Raw genomic sequence first — 21,273 nt, 5'->3', positions numbered from 1 at the left:
GAGTTCTCTCTGGTTTTTCAGCCCATGGATCAAGCTTCTCTGAAAAACAGCGACGTTCTCATTCTGACAGGCCTGACCCAGATCCCCACCGCGAACCCAGACGGCATGGTGGGAGAGTTCTGCAGCAATCTGGGTACGTAGGCAGCTCGGCCATGAATGGGAGATCTGCTAGGTTTACTTTGGAGACCTTCCTTCTGTTGTAGTTTGTGTTCCTTCCCTTCATAGTCATACCCTCCAGTGCCCTCGTGCAAGGCTTTCCCCCTGCCAGCTCCACCCTTCATGCCTGTCCTTCAAAGCTTGCTGTTGTCAGCAAAAGAAGCAGTTCTTAAGCAACATAAATCTGAAGAATGTCAGAATGGTTGTCATAAGGGTCAATTCAAGTGGTTAGCACTTTATGCAACCAATATTCAACATTCTCCCCTTTATGTTGAAAATCCTTATTTATTCTTGCTTCGTGGTGGGATTTGGGGGCAGGATGGGGGTGCATACAAGGTAGCACTTGTCAAAAAAGGGAAGAATCACATCTTTGCTTTGCATTTACAACAGTGATACACTGAACAGATCATTTCCCCCCCCCCAATATTTGGTGTGTGTTTTTTCTTTAGGAGAAGACTAAATTTTAAATTTGGAGGAGAGACTTGCTGGGGTTTTGCTACCTAGAAGAAATATATATTTCTTTAGATAAAATTGTCTGTAAAATCTAGAAATCCTGCCATTCTATACTTTTAGAAAAGTATAGATTGCTCACTTTCTTAGCTTGAGCTGCTATAATGAAATACCATAGACTGGGTGGCTTGAACACCATTTCTTTCTCATAGTTCTGGAGGCTGGGAAGTCTGAGATCAGGTTGCCAGCATGGTCAGGTTCTGGTGAGGGCCCTCCTCCTGGCTTGTAGATGCCTACAAGTGTGTCCTCACTTGGCAGAGAGAAGCAGCTCTCATATCTCTTCCTGTTCTTATAAGGACACTAATCCCATCATGGAGGCTGTACCGTCATGGCATCATCTAAAACCAGTTACCTCCCACTCACCCCCCTCCCGCCTTGCCAGTACCATCACATTAGGAGTTAAGGTTTCAATATATGAATTTTATGGGAACACAGACCTTCAGTCTGTGACATGTACCAAAGGGAGTTTAATGAGCTCAGACCTTCCACCCCTAGCAACTGTAAGTGCTGTCACCTCTGCTCTGGGGAAAAGAAATGGTCATCATCTTAATATTTACATGAATGGCAGTATCCTTTGGAAATTCAGTCGCCCATGCCAATAATCATAGTCTTTTTTGTTCTTTGCTGATATTAAGCCAAACACAATTTATTCTTCCTTGAAAAAATTAATTGGACTTGTCTCAAATAGCATCTTTGATTTTTATTTTCATTTATTTATAATCTAGAATCATAGACTCAAAGAGCTTTAGATCTTAAAAAAATAAATTTAAAAAAAATAAGAGCTTTAGATCTGAAAGGAACCTTACATCTAATCTACTACTATTTCTCGGAGTCCACTAACCACTTGCCTCAAGATCAGTGAGATCGCTTATTAAAGATGCAGTTTGGAAGCCCTGCCACAGACCTAGTAAGTCAGATTCTCTGGGGAGAAGAAAGACCCAGCAGAAAAACTGCATTTTCAACACATTCCCTGGCGATTTTCACACATACTAAAGCTTGAAGACCACTGGTCTAGTTCACTCCTCCCATAACCAGTCAGGAAACAGGCCCAGCCAGGTATCAGCGGCTTATGTGAGATCCGATAGCTTGTGACAAAGGCAGGAATAGAGCCAGGTCTCTGGAGCCCTGACCAGTGTCTCTCTGCATGGTACCATACCCTACAAATGGCAAGTCAGCCAGTGCTCAGGGTGAAGCATCTGCAAGAACCTGTGCGTCAGACTTGGGAACGAGGAGGATCCAAGATATTGGAGGCTTCAAGATCTCTGCCCAAAAGCTGTGTGTTTCAATTTAAGTATTTAAAGTCTGGAGGATTTTCTTACAGATAACACATTAATGAAAGAAAATGTCACTCAAATGAATCAAATGGAAAAACTTGACCTATTTCCTTATAGGTCATTCAGCAGTGGTCAGAAACTGGACAGAAACAAATCCAGCAAAGTTTTGGGCAGGCGCTAAAAAGAGAAGGAGCTTGGAGGGTCTGTCCTGAAGCTCAACTGCCATTGGTAACCTTTAAAACCCAAACCCGTCACTGCACGCCCTGTTCCCAGGGACTGAGACATCAAGTAAAAACCCAGCTGATGGTTAAATCAGCTGGAATCCCCCACTCCCATGCTATTCGTTAAAAGAAGCAGTTCATTATCCATGGAAAATAAATTGTATAAACAGAAGTAGGAAAATGAAAGAAATCCAACTATTATTTTGAAAGTTTCGTTCTACCTTTATAAAACTATTCTTTTGATGCCACTGTTTTCTCTCTGGCTTCAACTTTTCTAGCACTGACAGTCCGGAATGGAGGAAACGTGCTGGTGCCCTGTTACCCTTCTGGTGTGATCTATGACCTCCTTGAATGTCTGTATCAGTATATTGATTCAGCCGGCCTCTCCAACATCCCTTTCTACTTCATCTCCCCTGTGGCCAACAGTTCACTTGAGTTTTCCCAGATTTTTGCTGAGTGGTATGTCTGTGTTCTTCTCCATGATTCAGTACATTCAAGCAATAAGATTGAAAATGTAAAAAAAAAAATTTAATTGAAAAAAGAACAGAAATAGGATTTTATTCTCACATTATTGTGAGACTTTCATTCTATTGTCTTTCTGTTTCTGTGATGTGAAAATTGTATTAATGAAAGCCAAATCTGTTATGTTGCTACGGTTCTGAAGAATAGTTAGCAAGGAGAGAAGGATGAAAGGCAAAGATTTAACTTAGCACTTTCAGAATCAGTGACAAAAATATTATGCATCTATCTTCTCACATGCTACCCTCTGCTCTTACAATGTGAGGTGACATTCTAGAAGCTCAAAAAAAGCCCAAGCTCATGTTGTCTGGAATTTATAACACTAAATCTGACAAGAAAAGCTAGATTTTTTTTTCATTTCAATAGCATGATATTTGACAAAATTAAGTTTTATTACAGTAGGAAATTGTTTGATCCAGTCCTAAGGTGGGTAAATTAATGTACAGTATGAAATCAGTGAGCCTTTTTAGAATCCTTGAGCTGCATGTCTGAGTCTAACTGACCTGGCCAAAAAAAAAAGGGGGGGCGGGAGGAGGAATGGGGGAAATATATTAACTTTTACAGTCGACCCAGCAGTGCCTTAGAGTGGTGTTTCTAGAACTGGAGTGGGACACACATACTACAGGGTGTGTTTAATCCATTTTAGTTGTGTGAGAGCCTAATGGATACAGTATTCTACTAAGTGTCTTGTACATCATTCTGTCAATTACATGTTCTACATACTGCCTTTCTCCTCCACCTTTTTCCTCCCCATTTAGTTGTAGTCAAGGACCTTTTTTCTTTATCTCAATTCAGACAAGCTTTTCAATCCCACCTGCATGTTATTCATGTTTGTCCGTAGGGCTGTCACTTTTATTGGTACCTCCTGAACTTTATCCTTTGCATTAGGTCTTTTCTCCCCCAACATAGAAAGTTAATTTTGAATAATTAGTATCCTACCCTAAGTATCACTTGCACAGTTAATCAGCATGTTCTGAATTTCCTCATCCAGGTCCTTAGTAAAAAAAAAAACTCCAGGACCAGCCCTGCGAGGCCCAGGGGCTAGTATGTTCCTCAAGGATACCCTTCTGTCGCGCATGCTATTCTTGTCAGAATATCTGATAGGATAGAAGTCAGGACCACGAAAATTAGTGTAGGTCATTTTTGTATTTCCAGGTCTCTTTATTTGTTCATTTCATATATATATATATATATATATATATATATATATATATATATATATATATATATATATATATTTATATACATATACACACACACACACACGTGTGTGTATATATATAAACACATTTACTATAGAAAACAATACAAGTTACAGAAAACAGGAAAAAACAACCCATAAACCCACTCTCCAAAAGTAGTATCACTGTTGTTCTGATGGATTTTTTTTCTTTCTATATGAGGGGGATCATGCTGATTATTTAATTTTGGATCCTGCTTTTAAAAATTTTAACATGAGATTAGAGCATTATAAAATCTTCGAGAACATAGTTTTTACATGACTTCATTACTATATCATTTGTACCTCATTTATATATTGTATAATTTACTTAACTATTGTCCTATTGTTGGACAGACCAGCTTTGCCCAGTTTTTTCCGTTTAGTAATAAATGTTCAATTAATTTCATTTTATGTATATGTGACTGCATCTTCTGCCAATTACTAAACATGGAATTACTGGAACAAAAACTATAAATATGTTCTAATGTTCATTAAACAGAACAAAATGAACATTAGCATATTATTATTAGCTGAACTCCAGTCTTTATGCAGAACATACCAGTTTTTCCACTAATATTTTCTGCCCCAGGATCTAGGCCAGGATACCCCAGTGCATTTAGGTTTTTGTTTTTGTAGGTCCTGAACTACTACCACCTCAAAAGTAGTATCTGTTAGACCTGTTGGAAGTACTTTAATACTATTTTAGTAAATTCTCACAAGTGGGCGCTAACAAACATACATCATTACATATATTTTTTTCTAACTTTTAAAAATGCCAAACCTACAGAACACCCATAACTCTTGAGTTATCAGTTTTAACTTTTGCCACAATTGCTTTATTCAGTCATTTCCATATTTTAAATGTCAGATCTGGCAAAGAAAGAGCATAGACTACCTAAAACATTCACAGCGTCTCCAGATTGAGATATGTCATTACTCTCCAGTTTGAGTTACCAGTGCTGCTTAGTGAGTATGCAAAACAGAAAGTTGTGTGTCTGAGAAAAAGCCTTTCACTTTTTCCTCAAAAGCAGTCATAACGAATGGAATGTGGTACTTTGAATTGGACCCTGGAACAGAAAAAGGACATTAGTGGAAAACTGGCAAAATCCAAACAAAAGTGGAATTTAGTTAGTGGTAATGCACTAATAGTAATTTCTTCATTCAGCAAACGTATCATGGTAATGTAAGAGGCTAACATTATTGGAACACTAGGCAAAGGGCACAAGGGAAATCTGTACTGTCTTTGCAACTTTTCTGTGTAAATCTAAAATTATTCCAAAACAAGCTTATTTTTTATGGCAAAAATATATTAAGGAATTTTAGCAGTTAAAAAATTCACACAAGACATTTATGTTCTGAGTACTCTGTGGACTCTGGCTTTTAATCACAGTGAGATTCGCTGGCAGGAAAATTTTAAAATAACCTTTAGTATTCAGTGTTTGCGCTGCTACCACTAGGTGGCAACAAATGACCCTGTGTGCCCGACCTAACATACTGATCTGGTTTTCCTCTTCAAAAGGCTTTGTCACAACAAACAGACTAAGGTGTATCTTCCAGAACCACCTTTTCCTCATGCAGAGGTAAGAAAATGGCATTATTGGGTCAAAGCAAGAAAAAATACAGGTAATTGGTTCAAGATGGAGATAGCAGGTCATTAGATTTTAAAAACCCTGGGGCACATGGGTGCTCAGTTGGTTAAGTGTCCGACTCTTGATTTCTGCTCAGGTCACAATCTCATGGTCGTGGGACCCTGCTTCAGTTTTCCATGCTAGGTGTGGAGCCTGCTTAAGATTTTCCCTTTCCCCTGATCCTCATCTCTCTCTCTCTCTCTCGCTCTCTAAAAATAAAAAAATAAAAAAAAAATCCTTACATAGGCTCATATAGCCCTTTGTTTCCAATGTGAGACAACAGGGAAGTACTCTAACTCAAGATTCACCACTTCCCCTTCTCATTACCACGTTATAGTACCAGTGTGTGTCTGCAGTCCATAGCCTACCTCTGTTGTGTTGACCGGGTGGGGAATTTTATCTAATACCTGCTACTAACTTTTTAGCAACAGATTTATTTATTGTCAAAGTCTTCTTTCCAGTTAGTTATATTGATCACAGATGTGAAGTTTTAATGATGATAATAATAACATTTAAGTTTTTAGAAAATAAAAGGTCAAAAGGAATGAACTTCCACTTATAAAATAAATAAGCCATAAGATGTACTGTACAGCACAGTGACTGGAGTTAACAGTACTGTGTTGCATGTTTAAAAGTTGCTAAGAGAGCAGATATTAAAAGTTCTCGTCACAAGAAAAAACTTTGTAACTCTGTATGGTGATGGATATTAACTATAAGGCTTGCTGTGGTGATTTTTTTCACAGTAGATAAAATTCTGTACACCCGAAACCAATACATTATATGTCACTTATACCTTGGGTTTTTTTTAAATGGAAAGATTATACCTTTCTCACAGAATGGATGACTGTTTTTATATCAGTTTGTGCCCAGTTTTGTTTTCATTGTTTTTCACCAAATAGTATTATGATGGACATTTTTCTGTGCTTCCTATCATTATTATCATTATTATTGCTGCCTAGAGTTCCATAGCATATCATATGGACAGATTATAATATACTTAACTATTCTCTTACTATCCGACAAAAGAGTTACTCCTACCTTTTTGTGATATTTTTAAAAAGGATGTTTAAATTGGTATAACCACTTTAGGAAATTAGCAGTAACTACTAAAGCTGAACATATAAAACATACTTTGTGCCTCCTCAGTTTTGTTCTTGAAGTGTATACCAAACAGAAATACATAGTTGTGCCATCAAAAGACACCCAGAAATCTTCAGAGCACTCTTAATAGTAGTTCAGAAATACCCTGGGTGGCTCAGCAGTTTAGTGCCTGCCTTCGGCCCAGGGCATGATCCTGGAGTCCCGGGATTGAGTCCCACACTGGGCTCTACCTGTGCCTCTGCCTCTGTGTGTGTGTGTGTGTGTGTGTGTGTGTGTGTGTGTGTGTGTGTGGTATATCTCATGAATAAATAAATAAAATCTTTAAAAAAAAAAGAAAGAAAGAAAGAAATATGGCCAAATGCCCTCAGCAGTCTAGTGGGTTTTGTTGCATATTCACACAATGGAATACCTTATGCCAGTAAGAATGAATGAACTCCAATTACACATAGTCATGTAAACATATTTCACAAACATGAAATAAGTCAGACATAAGAGAGTAGACACGATGTGATTTTCTTTATATACAAGTTCAAAAACACACAAAACCTACCTATGGTATTGGAAGCCAGGACAGTGCTTACCCTGGAGGTAGGGATAGGGCAATAGTACCCAGAAAGGGACAAAGGAGAATTTCTGGGAAAACTGCAACAAATATTCTGCTATTTTAAATTTGACAACTTGTACTACTCTTACTTATTCCTACTCCAAAGGACTTTTATGAACCAGAATTTCATGTGGAAATCTCTGATGAAGTCATTTTTCAGTCCGTACATTGCAGTCAAGGTATTTGCAAGCTCTGTCATTACCACAGTGAAATTCGGGCTAGAAATGCAGTAATGTCAGAAAATGAAGTGTGGCAAAACGTATTTTGTGGTGGACTTCACCACTAAAAGTCTGTTTTTTCTCTTCTCCCCTCCAAATAATTAGCCTTTCTTTGTCCTCTCAGTGTTACTACACATTCTTACCCACATATGTCACAGATGACCTTTGTCCCATTTACAGTTATGAATATGAAAAGGCCATAATTGTGTAATCTGGGTTCCTGAAATGCACATGCCAACGTTAGGGCATGATGGAGTTGACCCTGGGTATTGTGGCCACTACCCATGAGAAAATATAGTTCTGCCCTTAGTACTGATAAAAAACATTACAGAATTCCTACCCTACAGCTTCATTGCCTGTACAGTTTGGATGTTAACGAAGTACAGAGATAATTCCAGATGGTCAAATGTAATAAGTCAGCTGGAAAGGTAGGTCCAATTGGCAAAAAAGAGAGAGAGATGAATTTATCTTCGTTTTTGTGCATTGATCAGAAGAACTTCAGGAACTGTAGGTAATGCCTAAAAAGTGATTTAAGTTATGTGCAAAGACCCAGTGCTATTCTTAGAACTCCATTCATCTCTTTGACAGCAATGGATACAGGAGACTTAGTCTTTTAGACAGCGCTTACCCTTATTTAACTGGAGCAAGTAATGATTTTGGCTAGATCAGTTATAAAAAGAATGTCAGTTTACTTGTATATGACTTGAAAGGAAGGTGAGAGTTTAGCATTTGCTCCAACTTTACACACATATCCCATCCAACCTTGGACACCTGATTATGACCTCTGGGGTAGTGTTGAGGTGTTACGAGGTAAAACAGTCTCTGAATTAAAGATTTAATCTTTAAAGTGAAGAGATTTTGGCTTCCATTTGGGGTTTGTGCCATTCTGGCCACACCTCACTATTGGGGTGACTTTATTTGGAGTTGGGGGTTGACTGGGCTTCCCCTCTTATGCATTATGAGTTGCTTCAGGATTAAGTAGTATCACAGACCATTTCCTTATCCATCAGACAATATCTCAGGGCAGTACTCCCTTTGACTTAGGTGGTATTTAGGGTTTCTGAAGTCTGAGTGTTTGTCATCTGACCTTTCGGTGCTAGAGTGGGAAGGTAGAGGCAGGGTCAGGGCAGCAGGAAGAGCTTCTGAGCCATGTCACAAGACATCATCTGTGGCTGTTACTGTATATGGTGTTGCCTTGGATTGGACATGACTTTGGGCGAGTATTGCCAAGTATTGTGCTGGAAGGGAAGTCTTTTTGGTTCAAAATATACACTTTTAAGACAAGCTCGAGGCTGTACATGACCTACTTCTTACTATAGTTGTGTCGTGAGGATGTCACATCCTAAATTTCTGACAGCCAGTTTGGCCTCTGTCTTTATTAAGTTTCTGCAGTAACTTCTCAAGAGGTAGTCCTATGTGCATAAATAGTTTTTCTTGTGTGAGATGTTTATTCTCGACAGAACTTAGTGTTTCACATGTTATGGGAAAGCTACTCGTACTTCAGATAATTCATATTGGGAGCTTCTGGGGCCAGGGCTTGGAGTGTCTAGAAGATCTAAAGGAAGAGTTAGACTACATCAGGTATTAACAGCCTGAATAAAAGTATCCACTGAATATGTTAATATGTACCAAAAGGTCTCATCTGTTCAGAAAGTCACCTTGTTAGGTAGAAAATCTCAATTTTCAGCAAATGTTAATCAGATTCATTTGTATTTTTAATTTCCTTCTGTTCCCTCTTCCATGCTGTGTGGTTCTTCCTTCTGGCTACACAGACTAACATCTCTTTGTGTGCCTCTCTGTACATATTGTAGCTCATTCAGACCAACAAGCTGAAGCACTACCCCAGCCTCCACGGAGACTTCAGCAGTGATTTCCGCCAGCCATGTGTGGTGTTCACGGGGCACCCCTCCCTCCGGTTTGGGGACGTGGTCCATTTCATGGAGCTCTGGGGGAAATCTAGTCTCAACACTGTCATATTTACAGGTAAATAAACAAAACTTTGCCCTTTCTGCTGGAACCGTCACTCAATGCACTGACCAAGTGGAGACCAAGGGACGAATTTTGCAGTTAGACAGAAATATAAACACTCATCTGTCATAAATACCAAAGGGTGAGGAAACCACAAGGGAAAGAGTAAGAATTAAAAAGCAAGATGGACTGTTAGGAAACTGTACTGGACAAAATTTTCATACCAATTTTCAGAGGTTTTTCCCTGAGACAGACTTCTACTGAACTTTTGAGAAGATTTTTGTATGCTGTTTTAAGAACAGCAATAATTCTAGTAACTACTCTTGTTTTTACCTTTTAGGAATTATTTCCTGAATTTGGCCTTTCTCCTTCAGTTACAGTTTTCTCTGGCTTACAGTTTTCCTTCTGGAGACAAACCCCTCAGAGTAGAACAGATCCTTTAATGAGGTCAAGCAGGGTTTTACTTAAGCACTATATTATTTTATCAATTTCAGGTCTTCCTTGGGACTTGGAAATCTTATGGGCAGTAAAGTAAAAAACCTTGACCCAAATCTGGTCCAGTGGACTGTAACCTAACCTAAGTTACCCGTGTCTCTGAGCCTCACTTTTTTCCTTGTGACATGGGGCTATGCTGGCTCCTTACTTGGGCAGCTCTGTGCATTTAGTGAAATGTTATAAGAAACATTTCATATACTGCCTGGCACATAAAAGCTATTGAGAAAGTTATCAATTAACTTCTTTCTCATTACTTTTAAGACTTGAATGTTGGAAGAGAGTCTAGTAAATCCCCAAAGCTTCAGGATCAGGGACACTGAGGCCCTTCCTTGTGCTCAGCCTAGGCGTGAAGAGTGCCAGAGACCTCCAACACATTACTAGTGAAACAAAGTTGGCTTTATTGACTCATTGCCGCTGGGGAGAACACATACCATGAGGAAGTGGGAAGCATCTCAGCATGTTGAAAAGAACTTATGGATTTGGGCTTGTGTTGGGTGATTTTTGAGGTGGGTTCACAGATGTGGGACATTGCTCTGAATTGGCTGCTGTCAGGAAATAGTAGTTATATATGATGAGTATCTTAATAATTCTTATCTAAAAGACAAAAAGAATGGAGCTAGATAGGGTAATGTTTGCTCATTTTGTGGTTTGAACAGTGTTGTGGTTTTGTGCTCAGGCATGATTACAGACAGGTTCTTGTTTTTGTTTTGATCCATTGTGGTCACCAAGTGGCCATATCTGGTGTTAGTGTTCTGTGAAATTGTTTGTGTCCAAAGGAGAACACCATAGCCTAGCCATGAGTGACAGGCAGGCTCTGGCTAACAGCAAGGCCTAGTAGAAAGTGCCAGGAGAGCTCATAAAAAAAAAAAAAAAAAAAGCAGCCGTCAGGGGCCACTTCTGTCTTTCCCAGCCCCCTTTGGCAAAGAGGAACTCAGGCCACAAGACATTGACTCACGGTACCCAGAACCTCACCATTGCCAAGTTTTGCTAAGCAAGAGGTGATCTGAAGAACATTGTCTAGTAGGCCTAAGGGTGGTGTCTCCTGTTCTTTTTGAGGAGCTGTTGACTCTGATACAACAGTGGGTACAGTATTCACATAGGTACGGTCAGAGTATTTGCTATTGTATAAATCTTCCTTTAGCCAGCTAAGAAGAAGTCAAAGGCTGTGTCATGGTCACTTGTGAAGCCTGGTAGTGTCAGAGATGCGTTTTGGACCACTTTTGCAGATTGCATTACAGCCATGTTAGACTTGAAGCTCACATAGTCCACATTAAAAGGGAGTCAGTCAGTCAAAAAAGTAAGTAAGTAAGTAAGTAAGTAAGTAAATAAATAAATAAATAAATAAATAAATAAATAAATAAATAAATAAAAGGGAGTCAGTCATCTCTCCCAGGTATGTGTGCCTGCCTCATTTAGGGAGGGGTATGCTTCTTAGGGAAACAGGAGCTGCTGGAGGGAGATTAATTTAAAAATCTGAATGTTCCATCAGTTTTCCCAAATGCACTGGATAAGTTAGTGGGACAAGTGAGCGTAAGCCCAAGGGCTATAAGAAGTGGAGACGCAGGCTGTTGGGAATCGAAGTATTAATTTTTCACACCAGAAATGTGTCAGTTCCTCTGGCTCATGGTTGTCGAGTGGATAAACCATCCCTGCCAAGCAGGCTGCAGTGAGTGGTTCTGGGGGGAACGAATGGGCCAGCCCGGCAGGCGTGGTTCCCAGCCGTGCTGTGCCAGGCTTTGCCGCAGGAGTATCTGGTGACGTGGGGCTGGGATCCTTTTCTTTTCCTCTTGGGGCATCCTGTCAGGTAAGTGGTATGTGCTTTGTCTCATACCTGTGCGTTAACTTTGAGCACTTGATTCAAGTGGCCTGTGTCAGGTTTCTCCATTGTGAAGTTCACTGTTTTTATATTTAATCATGATCTTGGCAGGCCCCCGGGGAGACACTTTGAGACTATATATCCTGGTCTTCCCCCAATTTTTATTTTAGCATCATATATGATCCTGGGTCAGAATAAATTATTACTGTGATGGTTGCCAAATGGCGATTTTTTTTTCTATGTTTGGCGTTCTGACATTTAAAAAAAAAAGCTTTTGCTTCTCCCCCATTTACTTAGTTACCCTTCATTTTATTATTTCCTCGCTCTGTGTTGAAAGCCTCAAGCTCACACCCATACCTCCGAATTCCACATCCACCCTGCGCTATTCATTCTGACTCTCCCTTCCCTTATTTGTAAATCACTCCTCTTGAGCGATAGGGAATCTGGCTCCCACCAGCCTCTGGGCACTTACTACTGCCTCACCCTCCCCACCACAGGCCATCTGCTTGGCCTTGACCACACCAGCTGCCTCCTCACTGGGCAGCCACTCTGTTGCCTGCTTTTCAATTTTTGGTGTTTTTTTTTTTTGTTTTTTTTTTTGTTTGTTTTTTTTTTTGTGCTCTCATTAGAACCCGATTTCTCCTACCTGGAAGCACTGGCTCCCTACCAGCCCTTGGCCATGAAATGCATTTACTGCCCCATTGATACACGACTGAATTTCATCCAAGTGTCAAAGCTGCTTAAAGAAGTGCAGGTAAGGAGGGGGACTGCCTGTGTCTCCCCCGTGGCCCTGTCACCCCCATGTGGCATGTGTTGCTGTGAGGCGAGGGCTGGCTGTCTTGCTGCATTTCTTGCCTTCCTCATTTCTCTAGCGTCTGCAGAGTGCTGGCACATGTACTACTTAGTTACCCTTCAAAGTAATGAGCTTTCCACTCTGAAAGCAGTTTCCGTTCTGAAGAAATCAAAAGTGGAGGAGAAGCACGCATAAACAGTCTATTATTTTTGATGAGGACCATCTGTGTCCAGTTAAAAGCAAATTGCCCCCACTCCCACCAAAAAAATTGTTGTAGAAACCTACTCATGGAGCCAAAAGATAGTTTAGCTGAAATCTGTATGGGGCCCTGCTGTGCTTGTGGATTAGGACCACACACAGTGTTACTTTGCTTTGCACTAGAGATTTATTTTGGCTTGGTTTTTGTTGCTTTCATTTGTTTATTCCAGTTGCATTTTCTGCCATGGAGAAAGGGCAGAAGTAGTTGGGTAAAGTGGTAGGTAAAAGGAAGGCCGTGTGCACAAAAGGAAAATTGTAGTGGGGCGGGGGAGGGAGGGGTTTAAAATCTCCGTGCTGGGCTAGCGACCTCACAGCATATATAGGCGGGCTTGGGGAGGGAAAGAGGCCAGAGGGAGAATTCTCCTTCCCTGTTGCCTCCGGAGCTGAGTGAACGCCAGGATGCCCTGGCTTGTTTCCTGTCGCTTGACCTAGTAATTTAGCAAAGTATGGCTAGTCCCTTCACTTTCCTTGGCCTAGGTCAGAAGTGTACTTTCCTCCGTCTTTGACCTCAGGATGGGTGGCACTACCACAGAACTCTCGGACAACAAGGAATGGGAAGCTGAGGAGCCTCAGGAATGCAGAGATGGTAGCTTATAGTGATCATTAGCTTGCTGGCCCTCCAGAAAAGAGGATGGGCTTTCTCTAGACATGATTAGAGCAGTGGCTAAGTTTGGGCTGATTTGGTGATTTTGGTGATTCGATACCCCACCATGTATGCATCAGCACATGGGCAGAAACAGTTAAAAGCCTGTGGTTTTCGTCACTAAGTAACACCTTCCCCCACCGTCCCTACAGCAGCTCTGTTCTCCCAGAGCCTCAGGCAGTACAGGGACGTTGGGAACTGGCGGCCACCTGGTCTTCACTGCAGAAGGGGCAAACCTGGCTGGAGTCCTCAGGCTGTGACTGTGCAGTCGGGTGGCTTTGAGAAGAGTTAGAGCATACCACCCAGGTCAGGAAGATGACACTTGTGAGCCCAACAGAACAAGTGCTATTTTAAATGCATCCGGTTGGCCTGCTGGAAGGCCTCCTTCCAGGAAGAGAAAGCGAGCTCCAGATCTTAAGAGTGAGCAGTGGCAATACAATGACTCAGTGGGCCACCAGGATCAATTTTCGGTTGCGTGGTCTTTGTCCTTAGTAGCCATTGGTTTACTATTCTTGTCTCTCAAAATGACAGACATTTTGTAAAAAAGCTCTCTGAATCAGTCTGTCCTAACATACACAATTGAGTATGTGATCTGAGCAGTGCCCTCTGTCAAATACCAGTGGGCCTGCAGATGCCAGAACAATGCCCAACCCCAGAACACTGGACTAGTGTGAAAGTCAGCAGTTCTTGCCTGTCGGCCAACAGTTGCCCCACCAGTCAGTGACGGCAGGTATGACAAGAAGACTATGCCCTCAAGGGCTTAGGGGTCAGTTGAGAATAGGCCCATGGAAGTCACCATCAGAATGACTTAAAAATACTGAAAAAATAAAAAACAAATGGAAAGAGAGGCAGTGGATCCCCCACTAGCCTATGTGGCTGGCAGTTGAGGGCTTTGCCCTGAAATTTTTCTTCCTTTTCCACACTGCGCTCACCTTTCCTGCTGCCTGTTACTTGGGTTTGAGAGGAGAGATCTGATGGCCCAGAAGAGGCGAGGCGAGCGAGCGTGCCAGGGAACGTGGTGCCAGGGGACGTGGACGGCCTCCCTGCTCACCCCACCCATCTCGTGTGTTCTCAGCCGCTCCACGTGGTCTGCCCCGAGCAGTACACGCAGCCGCCCCCCGCGCAGTCCCACCGGATGGACCTGATGATCGACTGCCAGCCACCTGCCATGTCATACCGGCGGGCCGAGGTCCTTGCCTTGCCCTTCAAGCGTCGCTACGAGAAGATCGAAATCATGCCTGAGGTGAGCCGTTCTCTCTCATGGTCAAACCAGGGCTTTCCACATGGTCTCAGAAAGAGGCCTGTCCCAGAGGTGGCTTTCTTTTGGCTTTGTTTCAAATGTGGATGAGCCGAAGAACGCAGGCCCTTAAGCAAGGAACTGGGAAGAGAGGTGGGATCTTCAGAATCTCTTATTTTCCAGGTAGCGAAGTAACAGCTTCCTAACTCTTCCTTCAGTGGGGGACATTTATTATATCTGCTTTTTCTGTATTATAAATCATGCTTTCAGAAATATTCTTTTACAGAAACCTTTGTCCGTGTACAGAACGTAGAGAGAACTAAAAGCGTCACGGAGTTTTGCGGGGGAGAGGTCTGTGTGAGATGCAAGGGTTAAAAATGTGCCGCCACCCATCAGGTTTTGCTACTACTAAAGGATACTTATATCTCCCCCAAATGAGTGTGTCCTCTGCAGCTTCCTCATAATTCTCCCCCTTTGTCCCTGTAAAGTGCAAGACAGGAGACCTGATGTGCCAGCCCTTGTGCACGTGTTCTGGTAGGAAAACCCTCTCTGTTCAGGGCGGCGAGGGGTGCATCCCCCCTCGCAGAGGCCTCTGAGTGGCATTGTGGTTGTTGTGGGCTCCGGGTAGACTTGCCCTGTGGCACAGCGGCCTCTTAGATTTCGCTCGTGGGGCTGCCCATACTCCCATGGTGCCCTTCCCAGGCCTCCCAGGCAGCCTGCCCTGTGAGGGGAGTAACTGCAGGGTCGGGAGGAAGAGGATGTGTTCGGGCGGGCATTGTTGGGAGCCTGGAGTTTCGTGAAACAGTTCTCCCGTTCCTTTCAAATACCCTAAGCTGCTTCCTCTGCCCTTGGGATATTGATCTTCATATTGATGTAAATGACGTCTTGTGTATTTATTTATTTTTGTTTCTACAAAGGAGACTTGGATACCTCGGAGTCTACGTGTGTAAGAGCAATAGTCAGCAAAGCCGGGTAGCTGGGGCTTCTCGCAGGGTCAGGCATTGCTGCCATTGGCTGCGCCAGGGCTCTAAAGCTGCCTAGGTTCTAGAAGGGGGTACTTGTCGGACTTAGGTAGGGAAAGAGATGGCTCCCCCGGCTAAAGGTTGACTGTTCCACCTTTGGGAGAAGTCAGATTGCCAGGAATTAGTTCACTCAGTCCAAATGTCCCTGTCCTTCCTGCCTGACACTAGTCACCTAGGGGTTTTGAGGAGAGAGGCAGAGGCCGGCATGAAAAGTCAGCACCCAACAGGTGTTTTGAGTAGGGAGAAGCCCTTAGAGGTTTCTGAGAGATCCTGTGGAAGTGTGAGCAGCTGCCTGGAAGTCATCTGAAAGGTGGCTGTGAGGTGCGGCGGTTCAGGGTACGAGGCCATGGCAGGTTGTGGGCGGTTCATCATTTGGGGGTGAACTAACAAAAGGGCGAGGCAGAAGGGTCAGCTGGGCCCCAGCATGCGACGGCACAAGCTTGCTCGAGGTGGCTGCTGAGGGTCGTGGGCCGCCTCCAGGAAGAGCAGCCACACTGGTCTAAGAACGTCAGGCTCAGGCTCATTCTCTCTGCTTCTCTTACCTCCTTTCGTCCGTGTGATGTATTTTTATTAAAGTTATTTTTAGATTTTTTTTTTTACCTTCTTTCGTCCTTAAAATTACGTGGTATTTTAGACTCCAGTGATAGAAACAAAAGTTGAAAAGAAAATAAATGAAGAATGGTGGTCACAGAAGGCTCAGCTCCCTTCCCGCCGGGAACGAGCCAGTGGGTGTGGAAAGCCGGCCTTGGCTGGCACCAGCCATCACCATCTGTGAGCTGAGGAGGCCGAGCCACGGCCCAGCACGGCCTTCTGGTCCCGACTTGGGGTGGTGAGGCTGCAGCACCTCGCCCCCCACATTTAGGTGAGGCCCACTGAAACCCGTTTGCTTCCAGCTCGCAGATGCGCTGGTGCCCATGGAGATTAAGCCTGGCATTTCCTTGGCAACCGTCTCGGCTGTGCTGCACACGAAAGATAACAAGCACGTCCTTCAGGTATGGGGGAGGGTGGGCCGGGCTCACGTCCCTGAGGAGCCGCTGGGGCCTGTGAAGCCCAGGAACCCCCAGACCCCCCACCAGCGGTCCCAGCACTACCGCCAGCACAAGCCAGAGACCAGACTCCTTAATGGATGAGATGTGAAACAGAGAGAACACTGCGTATAAATTCTTCGCTACTTATTCTCTGGCCACATGCCTCAGAGAGATAAAAGGGAAGAGCAGCTATTATTCATGGAGCTGGGGCCGCACCTCACCCTGAGTGCCCTTCCCGCCTCCGAAAGTACTGGTGGTGCTCACAGCTCCCACGGGCACCTTCCTCAGACCCACGGTGCGGAGCACAGCACCAGGCGGCGGGAGCCCCCAGAGTGGTGGGCAGCCCCTCGGCCCCCAGGAGGCCTCCCCTACCCAACATGCCTGTGGGGCGGGCAGCAGCTAGGCACCTGTGAGCCACCCCAGCCCACAGACTGCAGCGCCTTGTCCCGGCACCTCGTGCCCCACCTCCACCCTGTGTTTACCGCCTCGTGGGGCAGCTCCTTGGGTCCTGCTCCTCACCCCTGAGAAGAACTCTTTCTACACTTGGGACTGTGCTGCCATGTAAAATATGCGAGGCGCCATCCTAGGTCCTTGCCATCCTTACTTCTCACCTTCCCACTTCATCCTCACAAAATTCTCACAAAATCACCATCACTTTATAGGCAGTTTCTCTGACCTTCATTTTAACCCATCAGCTTGACCCCACAGCTGGTGGCCTTGGCCACCGTGCTGCTGTCACACCTACAGTTATCAACACAGTTTATTATTAAGAATTTACTCAGAAAATACCAAAATGAATCCCTTAAAAATTAAAAATGAGGCTTGCTAAAATGAAGATTTCTCTGCCAGAAAAGGCACTGATGCTGTGTGGATGCTTTGGCATTAGCTTCTGTTATAAAGAACACCACGTGGAGCCCCCAGCTCCTGGCAACCCTGAACTCCAGGGCCAGCTGACCTCACAGCAGGGATGAGTCTGGACCGGGTGCTGGGGCCTCCTTCAGGGAGGGCAGCAGTCCCCAGGGAGGGATGGGCAGATGGGCTCTGGCTGTGGCCTGCGCTGACCTCCCCTGTACTCAGGGTGAGGGGCTTGATGAGGTTGTGTTTTCTCTGGCTCTAGCCTCCCCCCAGGCCCACCCAGCCCACGGGTGGTAAGAAGAGAAAGCGGGCAAGCGATGACATCCCAGACTGCAAAGTGCTGAAGCCACTGCTGAGCGGCTCCATCCCTGTAGAACAGTTTGTGCAGACGCTGGAGAAGGTGAGTGCTGCCCAGACTGCACAGGAGCAGGATGTTGCTCCTTTTTCTCCATCTCCACTGTCTGAGCTACTGACCCTGAAGCCTCTGCTTGATCCAGGGTCATGGCAGGAACAGAACCAGGGGAGGGTCCCAGAGAGTTGAGAGAAGACCATGCCCCCTCCTCTTCCCTGTAGGTCCCCCATTTCTTTGCCAGCCCCTTCCTTCCCGTGAGACCCCAGGCCCCTAGAAGACTGCCTCACCACACCCCATTTCTTATGGGAACGAGACCAAGGAAGGCCCTTCAGAAACCTAGGCGCAACAGATGGGCAGGGGGGAAAGGCCAGATAAAGAAAACTTAATAAGTCTGCCCCTTGGAGCCTCACTTTTCAAGAAGATCCTTGCTGTCAGAGCGCCAGCCTGGCTGTGTCACAGGAGACGGGAGGCGCAGGACTGGGGGGCAGTGAGGACAGAGGTGCTACTGGATCCCTGGGAGTTGGGAGAAGCAGACAGGAGGCAAGAGGGAGAGGCAGTAGGCGGTCCTCTGGTGTCAGCCTCCGGCCATTAGTCGTTTAATCTTCCCTGAAGGAGAGACCATAGCCAAGTTGTGCGGCTCTCCTGGCCTGAGTGTGGGAATGCTGTATGGGAGTTAGCACTGATGCTGTGAACGTGGCAGGGCCGGCTTCCTCGGGACTGAGCAGTGCTCTGGCCCCTATTGGTAGGACTCTGATTGACTTGTTTTTTAAAAGCTCGTAACAACTTGCTTTCCCAGAATCCCCTGCACTTAGTTCTTCTGCTTGGCTCATCTAGAGCAGTTGACCCTTAGGATCTGACCCTGACTCTCTCCACCATTTCTGCCTCATCTCCTCCTGCAAGAGGGATAGCAGTGCCTGCCCCAGCCTGCACATGAGCTTTCTAGGACTAAGGGTTGAGATTCCCTAGCCTATGTCCATTACCTATCTTGTGGCCCTTTCAAGCAAGTCAGTCTTATTTCTATTTTCCTCTCTTTCACCTTTGCGTGATGTGTAAGAAAACTCTGTAACTCACATTAAGGTAGCTAGAGAAGTATTTGCCCTGCTGCCTTGTCTCCTCCCCCTCAAGAAGGATTTGCCAAATCACAAGGTCACTGGTATCTTGCTTTGAGGAATGGTATTTTCCTGGGACAGGATGGAGCTTTTTCTAATCAGGGACCATTGGCAGAGTTCGGAGGCTGCTGGTGGAAAGCCCAGGGTCCTAGACTCCTGAACCAAGCTCTTGGATGTGCTCCTCAAGATAGCTCACAAAAGCTTAAGCGGGTTGTAGAAACTTTGTTGTGTTTTGCATGAGATCTTGGATGTTTGGAGGCTTCTTTTAAAGTATACGAAGCTGTGTTTGAATTCCATTGCTGTAGAAGGTCCTATGACAAGTCTAAAGAATTATATTAGGGAGCATAAAAAAATGACAGTTTTTAGAATGTTCAGTTTAGCCAAGGCTAGGAAGTGTCATTTCTCAGAACCGTCAGTTGCTCCCATGTCCTCCTGCCTTTCAGTTCACCCCTTGCTTCAGAGTATCCATCATCCTCCTTTCTCTTCTCTTTTGGAGCAGCATGGCTTCAGCGATATTAAGGTAGAAGACACAGCGAAGGGCCATATTGTCCTGCTCCAGGAAGCTGAGACACTCATCCAGATTGAGGAAGATTCAACTCATATCATCTGTGACAATGATGAGATGCTCAGGGTACGACTGCGGGACCTCGTTCTCAAATTCCTACAGAAGTTCTAAATGGAACAGCTAAGCCATTTCTACTTCACTGAAATCCTACAGTCCTTCGCTGTGGCTGCCCAGCACAAACTGAGGAAGGGCGTAAAAAGTTGGCCACGTCTTTGTGGTGTTCTCTGGCTTAAGGAATAAAGAAGTGGCCCTTGAGGAACGTGATTATCCACAGATATAGCCAGAATCTCCTGGGCTAGATTTTTAGCACTGTTGTGGGCAAGAACTTATGCTTTAAACTTAAATTCCTTTTCTTCCCAAACCTGCCTCCCTTGGGCGGCCAAGATGGAAAGGCAGCAAGCTGAGGAGTAGCATAAGCAGCAGCTTTCCCAGAAGTGAATGGTGGAAGGAGGGGTGAAATGATGAATGACGTAAGCAGTCTATGTTTGTTTTTTGTGATGTCCTAGGCCTTGGGGAGGGGAACTAGCATTGGATCGTGTTTTATTTACTTGTCTACAGTGCTATACCTAATAAGAAAGATGATCCAAAAAAATTGGTATAACGAACCATCTATTTGTATTTTATACCGTGAGCCCATTTTGTTAATAAAACTTATTTTTTTATAGAAGTATCTGTGCTCTGTTGAACCTCAAATGTACACATTGATTTAGTGTCTGAAAAAGTATGAAACTATACAGAACAGCATAAACTTAGAAAATACCATAATGGGGAACCTGGATGGCTCAGTCAGTTAAGCATCTGACTCTTGATGTCAGCTCAGGTCTTGATCTCAGGGTCATGAGTTCAAGCCCTTTGTTGGGCTCCACACTGGATATGGAATCTACTTTAAAAAAAAAATACCATAGCAAATTTTAGTTTGGTGCGTGCAAGCATATAACCCAACATTATTTAGAAAACTCATATATTTTTCTTAAATTGTATGAAAATATGCTTAACTTAATATGAGCCACATCTGTATAAAAAAACACCCAACATGGGGGCACTTGGGTGGCTCTCTCTGTTGGGCATCCAACTCTTGATTTCAGCACCTATCATGATCTCAGGACCCTGAGATTGAGCTCTTTGTTGGGCTCCAGCTCAGTACAGAGTTAGTTTGTCCCCCTCCGTCCCCCTCTGCCCCTCTCCTGCATTCTCAAATAAATCAATAAATAAAATAAAATAAAGTAAAATAATAAAACAAAAAAAATAAAACAAAATAAAATAAAACAAAACAAAATAAAATAAAATAAAAACACCAAAACAGATTGGTAACAGCAGCCTTAACCTTCTGGGGAAAGGTCCAGAACACACAGCTCAGGGTCTGCTAGTTAATCATTACCCACCACTGCCTTTCCCACAGATGGTCAGGATTCTCTGTGTTAAGCAGAGCATTAAACTTAGAACAGAAACAAGAGTGAAGAAGCCTCCAATGCTGTATGATGATACATTCCTTTAAGCCAGGCAAACTGGTGGACAGGAAAGGGAGACGCTTCTTTCCTCTGGCCCCAAGTCCAGTTTTTCTCCTGCCTCCAGAAACAAAGCTGAATGTTGGCTCATCATTTTATGCCACTGTGGGTAGGTTGGAAACATCTGATGTTCTCAAATTCACTGCAGTGAACCTATGGATAAACAACATTACT

General features: G+C 44.0%; 1 protein-coding gene across 1 annotated transcript in view; it reads left to right on the top strand.

The window, feature by feature from the left end:
- The window catches only part of INTS9 (integrator complex subunit 9), a 102,633-nt gene extending 82,378 nt beyond the window's left edge, over positions 1 to 20,255 (top strand). Inside the window, exons 9-17 of the mRNA XM_055299992.1 lie at positions 22 to 133; positions 2,440 to 2,620; positions 5,422 to 5,482; positions 9,265 to 9,436; positions 12,362 to 12,486; positions 14,502 to 14,669; positions 16,579 to 16,677; positions 17,831 to 17,968; positions 19,529 to 20,255. Of these exons, the coding sequence (XP_055155967.1) occupies positions 22 to 133; positions 2,440 to 2,620; positions 5,422 to 5,482; positions 9,265 to 9,436; positions 12,362 to 12,486; positions 14,502 to 14,669; positions 16,579 to 16,677; positions 17,831 to 17,968; positions 19,529 to 19,705 (1,233 nt within the window). The 3' untranslated portion in view covers positions 19,706 to 20,255. The remainder of the gene's footprint in view (positions 1 to 21; positions 134 to 2,439; positions 2,621 to 5,421; positions 5,483 to 9,264; positions 9,437 to 12,361; positions 12,487 to 14,501; positions 14,670 to 16,578; positions 16,678 to 17,830; positions 17,969 to 19,528) is intronic.
- The last annotated feature ends 1,018 nt before the right edge of the window (positions 20,256 to 21,273 follow it).

This window comes from Nyctereutes procyonoides, unplaced genomic scaffold (genome assembly GCF_905146905.1).
Source record: "Nyctereutes procyonoides isolate TBG_1078 unplaced genomic scaffold, NYPRO_anot_genome, whole genome shotgun sequence".
Classification (NCBI taxonomy): domain Eukaryota; kingdom Metazoa; phylum Chordata; class Mammalia; order Carnivora; family Canidae; genus Nyctereutes; species Nyctereutes procyonoides.
Note: the sequence above shows the minus strand (reverse complement) of the source record. Positions and strands in the feature narration are given on the sequence as shown.